We start from the raw sequence: 8258 nt of genomic DNA on the forward strand, positions 1-8258 counted from the left end.
GTAAGTTTCATATATCCCTAAAAATATAACCACGGTTGGAAAAGTTTTCCTTACAGATTATTTTCTCTAACACCGTTGATATGGGGCTGAGCAACACTAATAATAATAGTCACATGCTCTTACGTTCTTCATATAAAATGACTCATATTTACGCCAACTCACATTTTTCGATTATATGACTAAATAACTGATTTCAACATTTATATAACCATATTATTTCCTTTATTTTTCTCTTTAAAAACACAGTCCTACGGCAAAATGTGTCCATATAACAAGATATGCGTGATTCAGCACATACAAGTTCCACGAAAAATGTCCATACCTGTTTGCATCTTTAAAGTACAGAAACCAGGTAAACTTATCGAATGAATATAATCGACAAAAGTTTTATTGCCAATTCAGCTTGTACCACTACTGAAACATACGAACACCACCACCTACAACAGAGAAAGTTGAGCAGAGAATCTGCTTCAAATCATGACAAAAGCTTGGCGATACCTGCTTAGAGGCCAACACAAAGTTTTCATAAAATTTTCATCGTTCTCGACACAGTCAAGGCAACTGAAACCCAAGTGTCTTTTTGGTCAGCTGAAACACGTCTCATACCCAAATCTTCAGTGATAATGGACTTAACTGAACCGCAGCTAATCTGCACATCCTCTGATAACTCACAGATGGTGATTTCTCCCTCACAGTTGCTCGCACATCTGCGATGTTTTTCTCAGATCTGCTGGCTGCGGGTCGCTCAGAACGTTCGTTAATATCGACATTTTACGGCCATCTTGGAAACGTCTGATCCACTCATACACATGTGTGCTGCTCATACACTCCTCTCCATACACTTTGCAACTTTGCAACTTTGCGCAGGCTTCTGAGCTGGTATCGCCATGATAACTTTCTCTGTCGTGGTCAATGCGACGATCACACGCTACACACCTTCCTTCCAAGCAATGCTGTAAACAGCGGAAGTGAGCTTGGACGTTAAAGCTTAGCGCACATGTACAGCAGAGCTCCATGTCAAATTTTGCCAAGCGGTTTTACTCTGAGTGCTTTAGCTTCGTTACTATGACAACAGTCCAGATACTTATTGATCAGACCACATATGTGTGTGTGTGTGTGTGAGAGAGAGAGAGAGAGAAGGAGAAGGATAGAGAGATACGTGCATATATATGTGGGTGTATTTGCATGCGTGTCTGTGCATCAGTGTGTGTCTATGTGTGTTTATGTGTACACATGAATTTCTCATATCTTTTTAATTTTCTCTTCCAGTTAACTCCGAGATTTGCAAACTTCCTCCTGACCATGGAAAATGTGGAGCACGATTTGTTCGCTGGTATTTCAACAGACACTCGCAACAATGCAGCTGGTTCCATTATAGTGGATGCTCTGGAAATCGGAACCGCTTCACCTCTAAAGAATCATGCGAAGATTTCTGCATTAGTCATAACAGTGCTCTCCAAATGGTACCACAAGAAATAAGAGCTAATCCTGTTAACGCTTTTAATAGCTACAATGATGCTGATGTTTATTTGAAGAAATATAATGATATCGAATCGGAATGGGATGGAGTCGAGGAGACGGGAAATGATACGTCACCGATGATGGCGAAATTAGCAAATAATCTTGTACTAACTGTTACTACAAACCCACTTGACACCTTACAACCGTTGAGCTGGTATAAAAAACGACGCTGCTTGAAATGGAAACGACAAAATAGGCGTCTTTGTACTAAAAAGAATTGGAAACATCGAAGTTACAAAAAGCAGCGAAAAAATCGTGTCAGTTTTCTTCGGAAAGAGACGAAGCCTTTGTCAGCACCCACATACGCCCATTCTCCGAGGGGGAGGAATTCTTCCCACAAAGGACGGTATAGGTACTTACCTAACCGTGCTAACGGTCACAAACTCTTCTCGATTCTGAAGCGACCATTCCACTTAAAAGTCAATCACCATAAATTGAACCGAAGTAATACGTAAAATGCTCTTTGGTAGAAGGAAGAGTGAACATAAAAACACAGAAAAAAAACTGGTATAGACATTTTATATTCGAAAGCTATTAAGCAATGTAATTCGATACGTGTATGTATGTAATAGAATACTTTTTGTTTGTATTTATACATACAAAACATACTCATATACATCTATGCGCATGTATATATATATATATATATATATATATATATATACACACACACATATATATATATATATATATACATATATATATATATATATATATATATATATATATATATATATATATATACACATATATATATGTGTGTGTGTATGTATGTACATGTATACATATATATGCATATATATATATGTGTGAATGTGTTTGTGCAATATATATGCAAATGTGTTAGACATTTTCTAGTTAGGATTGCCAGTTTCTCACCATAGATACATGTGAGCGTGCAAATGTATAAAACTACAATGAAAGTATATGTTTTTGACATTGGTGGTGTCAAACATTAATGTTTTGCGATAATAATGTATAAACTGACTGTTTTTTTTCTCTCTCACCCTTTTCTTGTACATCTCACGCACACCATATACATGTTTATATGCGTGTAGAATATATTCACTTCCCCATCCCCTGAAACAATTTTGATCATGCAAATATATCCTGACACGCTCACACGTGAGTGCATGCAAGTTATAATCTTTTGTTATTTTTTTTTTGTTTTGAAATTTACACACTTTAATGCATTTTGTAACATGTGCAATTTAGCCTGCAGTAATATTTGTTTGTCATTAACATTGCACATAAACATAAAATTGTTATTTCGTTGATGTCGTCTAGTTATTTTTACATTGTTATTTTGTAATCGGTAAAAGTGTATGTATGGCGTGTGCGTTTGTGTGTGTGGTGGGGTAGTCTCAAATGCAGAAGGTATAGAATCTCAACGAAATTTGTGAGGTCGAGTTCGATTTCTAGTACATATCTGATTTCGAAAATATTTATCCTTTTATCCTTTGACTTGTGTTGATTTGACTGCTGACATGCTGGAGCTCCGCCTTAAATTTACCTTTCAAGTATTTTCAGTTAATCGAGGTGACATGCTGCAAAGGGAGCAAAGGATAATCCAGTGGTTTGTATACAATTTGAAGCATCGACGCAACAGAATTCTGTCCATCCAACTAAAAGTATGTAGTATCATGTGCCATACTTTACCTTTCTAGGCAGCAGCTACAGCAACCGCAGTAACAGCAGCTACACCAGCAGGAACAGCAGTAACAGTGCAAAATTGGAGAGTAATTTATATTTTTCTTTTTGTAGTTATTTTTGTTGTGTAATCTCTGGCGACCTTGAGTAAGTAAGACAATGATCAGGTACTCTATCTCTGATTATGCGATCTTATTCAAACAACGCATCCAGGATAACATGAACCAGTTCATCCTTCCTTTTCATGAAGGTAATGTGAAATCTGAGGGAGATTGGGATGTTATTTCCAGCAGTTCAAACGACAACATAGAGGTGTTTTTGCTTTCATTGTCAAATATAGTTTATTCTCGTGAGAAGATTGCCAACGGTAGATTGTATCGACGTCAGATTTTCAGATAGCGAAATCGAAGTGAATGATTTAACTAAACGGAAGCATAGATTACATCTAGGAACTTTGTGTGTGAGAACTGATTATTTAGTTGCAGTTCCTCGTTGTTTTAAACTATATGATGAACCAAGGCTTTCAGAGATACACTTACTGCCCCGGCAGTTTGTGCAGGATATGTATAAATCTAAAGGTTGCAAGAGTATTTTGACTACTTTATCAGACGATACTGTCATACATCCACATATATATCCAGCAATATCTATTACCGTGCTATACTCTGCATATCAGAAAATGTTTTTAAGCCATCTAACTAATTTTATGAAAATAGGCTGCTAGAATATCATTCAATCCTTCTGCAAATGAGGACGTTGTGAGAAGTCTGCTGCGAGCCTTCTTCATGGCGCAAAGTAGGGGATACTACGAGATAAAGTAAGAGAGAGATTGAGAGGGGGAGAGAGAGGGGGAGAGAGAAAAAGATATATATACATATATATATAGAGAGAAATTGTCTGTAGTACTTGAACAGTTCTTTATCGACTCTGGAAGTTGAAAGCCATAGTTGACTGCAGTGTGTTTAGTCCTTTCTGGAACAAATACTGTAAAGCTTCTACTTGCCGATTCACGTCAAAACTCATAAAATTATACACATAATGTTAATGCTCAAACTGGAAGCACACAGCATATATCTTCGAAAATATATTTTATCAATAGATCATACATCCTTGTGAAGATAGCAGCCACATGCTTTAAAAGAAAACAACAATATATTAGTTGAACAAAGAATGTCTATAGCTCCCATACTACTAAAAAAACAGAAGTGTGGTATGCAGAAACATCAAACATATTTTGGCTCAATGGAACTATTGTCCTCACATAACAATGGAAGGAAGTACGGGAACAAGATATCTGTGAGAATTTTTCCCTGGCAACACCTATAAAATAGCAGACGCATAACCACAGGACTTGGTGCACTTGATATGAAATTGAACTATCTACACTTATGCATATTGTATTGTTAAAACAAGGATGTATACTGAATGTGTGATTTTGTGTGAATATCATATATCTTTAAATATATATATATAGATACTTTTGTATTTATATTTGTACACACACACACACACACACACACATATATATATATATAAATCGATACATAAATATATACATAGATATGCGTGTGTGTATGTGTGAGTGGTCGGCAAAGTTACTAAATAATACACTTATATTTACTTAACGACGTGTCGGTGGGATTGTTGCTCATTACACTTTTCATTTTTAGATATGTAGAACTTTGCTTCGCCGCTATTCCTGTCAGTGGAATCTCTCACAACTTTAAACACTGCATTAATAACGCAATGCGTTACTCAGATAAGCAACATTGTAATATATATATATATATATATATTTACTGTTATATTTGGGGATGGTCATTTTGCCAATATATACACGAATTATTTATTTGATCTTCACTTTCACATTATTATTATTATTATTATTATTATTATTATTATTATTATTATTATTATTATTATTATTATTATTATTATTATTATATTATTATTATTATTATTATTATTATAATTATTATTATTATTATTGCTTTATTCTCAGAACGTTCTGTCTTGTTTGTTCTGGTAGATTCTGTGAGAGCGGTCAGCAGCTTGCTGCCAGACGTCTCATAGGGTCTCTTTCTGCACATTATAAGCTTTGATACTTGGTTGTTAACTGTTGTGGGAGACATTCAACATCCAAGTACCAATCTCAAAATCCTAGCTGTTCCCAGCAGAACAAATTTTGTGGTTGCTCTGTTCTCATGTCAATTTCGATTTCTCTGACATATTTCTCGAACTTGGATTTTAGTGCTCCGAGTGCCCCTACAACTACTGGAATGATAGACACTCTCCTCATAGTCTACTTTCTTGCAATTTCATCTTTTACAAGTCTGTACTTTTCAATTTTTCTAGTTCTTTGTCACTCATGCGTACATCTCCAGGTATTGTAATATCTATGATCTTGGTTTCCTTTTTTCTTTTATCTGCCACAACAATATCTGGTCTGCGAGCCTCGCATAGGGAGTCACATTGGGTTATAAAATCCCACAGTATCTTATGTTCCTTGTTCTCGGTAACTCCTGGTTCATGTTCGTACCATTTCCGTGCTCTGTTCACATAACCTCCATCGGAGGAACTTAGCTACGTTATCGTACTTCCTTTTGTAGAGCTTTTGGGCCAGCTGGCTACACTCATTCACAATAGGTGAGGTTGTTTCGTTTCTGCTGCTACACATCCTACAAATGGGCGACTCTCTATTCTTGTCTATTTGGAACTTGGTGTAATTAGTTCTCAGAGCTTTTTCCCGGGAGCTGCATATCAATGCCTTAGTGCATCCTTTCAGATCACCTTTTCTTTGCCATCTCCAAGTGTCGATTTTGTCTTTTCCTTCGATTTCTCTGAGGTATTGCCCATACAGTGGATTCATTTTCCAGTTGTTTACCCTTACTTCTTCATCTTGTTTCTTAAATGTTTGTGGTGTATCATATTTTCGGTAGATATTGCATTGTAAACTCTAACAGCGGCAAGCAAGGATTCACCCTGCTGTTTGATGTACCATATAAGACTGCTTTTCCCGTCGACAGCACAGATATTGCATCCTATGAGACCACTTCCTCCTCTGTTTCTAGGCACATACAGTCTGTCAGAATTGATGTAGGGGTGTTAATTTTCATCACTTTTCTAGTTTTCCTGTCCATTTTCTCAAGCTCGTTCTTTGTGAACCTTACAACACCAGCGCCATAGCGCATTAAGAAAAAAGCCAATGTGTTCATTGCCTGATTTTGTTTCTTCCATTATTATTATTATTATTATTATTATTATTATTATTATTATTATTATTATTATTATTATTATTATTATTATTATTTATGTTGCTTATTTCCCATCTTTGCGCGAGTTTCACTGCAAAATTAATTATCTCTGCTCCTATGATTGAAAATAGCAATGGAAATTATTACTACTACTACTACTATTATTATTATTATTATTATATTATTATTATTATTATTATTATTATTATTATACGACTGTTCAATATTTGGTAGACTGAGGCAAATTTCTACTGCATCACCTGCTACACCTCCGTGGTGCTAGGGGTGTGTGCAACATTGTGTGTTCTTTTCTGCTGTTGGGAGTGTGCGAACTCTTCCTGGAAATCTACTTGGGTTTGTCTATCATTACTTTAATCGAATTCGTCCTAAATGCTTGATCTTGTGCGGTTACTAACAAACTTTCTGTCTCCCTTTTCAGCTTTCATTTATGCAAACATAGTCATGTCTCACTACTACTAGTAGTTATCCTGCCAGTTATCTTTTGTTCCTTTTTCTGGTTTTTAACTTTGTTTTGTATTTTGGTTTGCCTATGTTTTACTTTGACTCCAGCTGCTCTTAATAATTTTTCTTCACTATTACCAACATAGGAGTCTATATCTAGTCTCCATAAGAGTCTATATCTAGTCTAGCTAATTCCACGCAGTCTTCTACTGATATTAGTCCTCTTCTACCTTCCTTTCTCATCATCATCATCATGGTCATCATCATCATCATCATCATCATCATCATCATTATCATCATCATCATCATCATCATCATCATCATCATCATCTTCTCTTCTTCTTCTTCTTCTTCTTCTTCTTCTTCTTCTTCTTCTTCTGTAATCTTATTTTTATCACATGCTTTCACTGAACTACTGAGCGCAGCTCTGTGTGCTTTGTGTATGTGTTGTAGTTTGTTGTGATGCTCTTATTTTTACTGTATTGAAAGTCTTTTAAGTAGGATGTGTGCGATGCTTAATAGTGCTATTTTCTGTATGCTATATATACTTGCTAGTCCTGTTTTTGTTATGTATTTGTTTGAATATTTTTTATCATACCTAACGCGCCTACTATGATAGGAATTGTTTGTTTTTAGATTATTATTATTATTATTATTATTATTATTATTATTATTATTATTATCATCATCATTATTATTATAATTTATTGTTTATTTGCCAAGAGTTCTTTCATCCCACATTCTGTGGTCGTTTCAATGACTACCTTTTATTTGTCTGTGTGTTTCCTCTTTGCTCTGTCCTTTTCCTGTGTATTCCATCTTTTGTTTCTGTGGTATATTTCTCTATCTGCGCATGCTTTTGTGTCTTTTCCTCTGCATGTGTTTACGAGTTTAGCATGAGTATGCGTGCGTGTGTATGAGTTTGTATGTTACACTTTTGATTCCGTCTCTCTCATTTCTTTTGTTTGGCACTATTCTGTCTTCAGTCGTCAGGTTGCAGGATCGAGTGTGGTTGGCCTGTTAGTATTCTAATCTCGTTTGCCGTTGAGGCTCGTTTTACATTCTGTTACGTGTGTAGCTTCTGTAATCTGTCTGATAGTTGTATCCGTTCTATGTGTAGATAGGATCTTAACGTCAATGTTATCTATCAGCCCCTGCCACCATTTTTATTCAGTCGAGAACACTTTTCTCTTCTTTGAATATTAAAAATATAGTGCATACGTCTATTGGCAAAATGACCGTCCCAATTATAACAGTGTATGTTTCAACACTTTCTCATCAAGAATCTTGCAAAATAAATACCTATATATATATATATATATATATATATACATACACGTGTTTACATAGATATATGGATGTATGTATATG

At 35.4% G+C, this 8258-nt stretch overlaps 1 protein-coding gene across 1 annotated transcript in view; it reads left to right on the forward strand.

The window, feature by feature from the left end:
* The window catches only part of LOC115209515, a 56041-nt gene extending 54013 nt beyond the window's left edge, over window positions 1-2028 (forward strand). Inside the window, exons 3-4 of the mRNA XM_029777943.2 lie at window positions 247-352; window positions 1270-2028. Of these exons, the coding sequence (XP_029633803.2) occupies window positions 247-352; window positions 1270-1976 (813 nt within the window). The 3' untranslated portion in view covers window positions 1977-2028. The remainder of the gene's footprint in view (window positions 1-246; window positions 353-1269) is intronic.
* Window positions 2029-8258: the final 6230 nt, after the last annotated feature.

This window comes from Octopus sinensis, linkage group LG3, assembly GCF_006345805.1.
Source record: "Octopus sinensis linkage group LG3, ASM634580v1, whole genome shotgun sequence".
Lineage (NCBI taxonomy): Eukaryota > Metazoa > Mollusca > Cephalopoda > Octopoda > Octopodidae > Octopus > Octopus sinensis.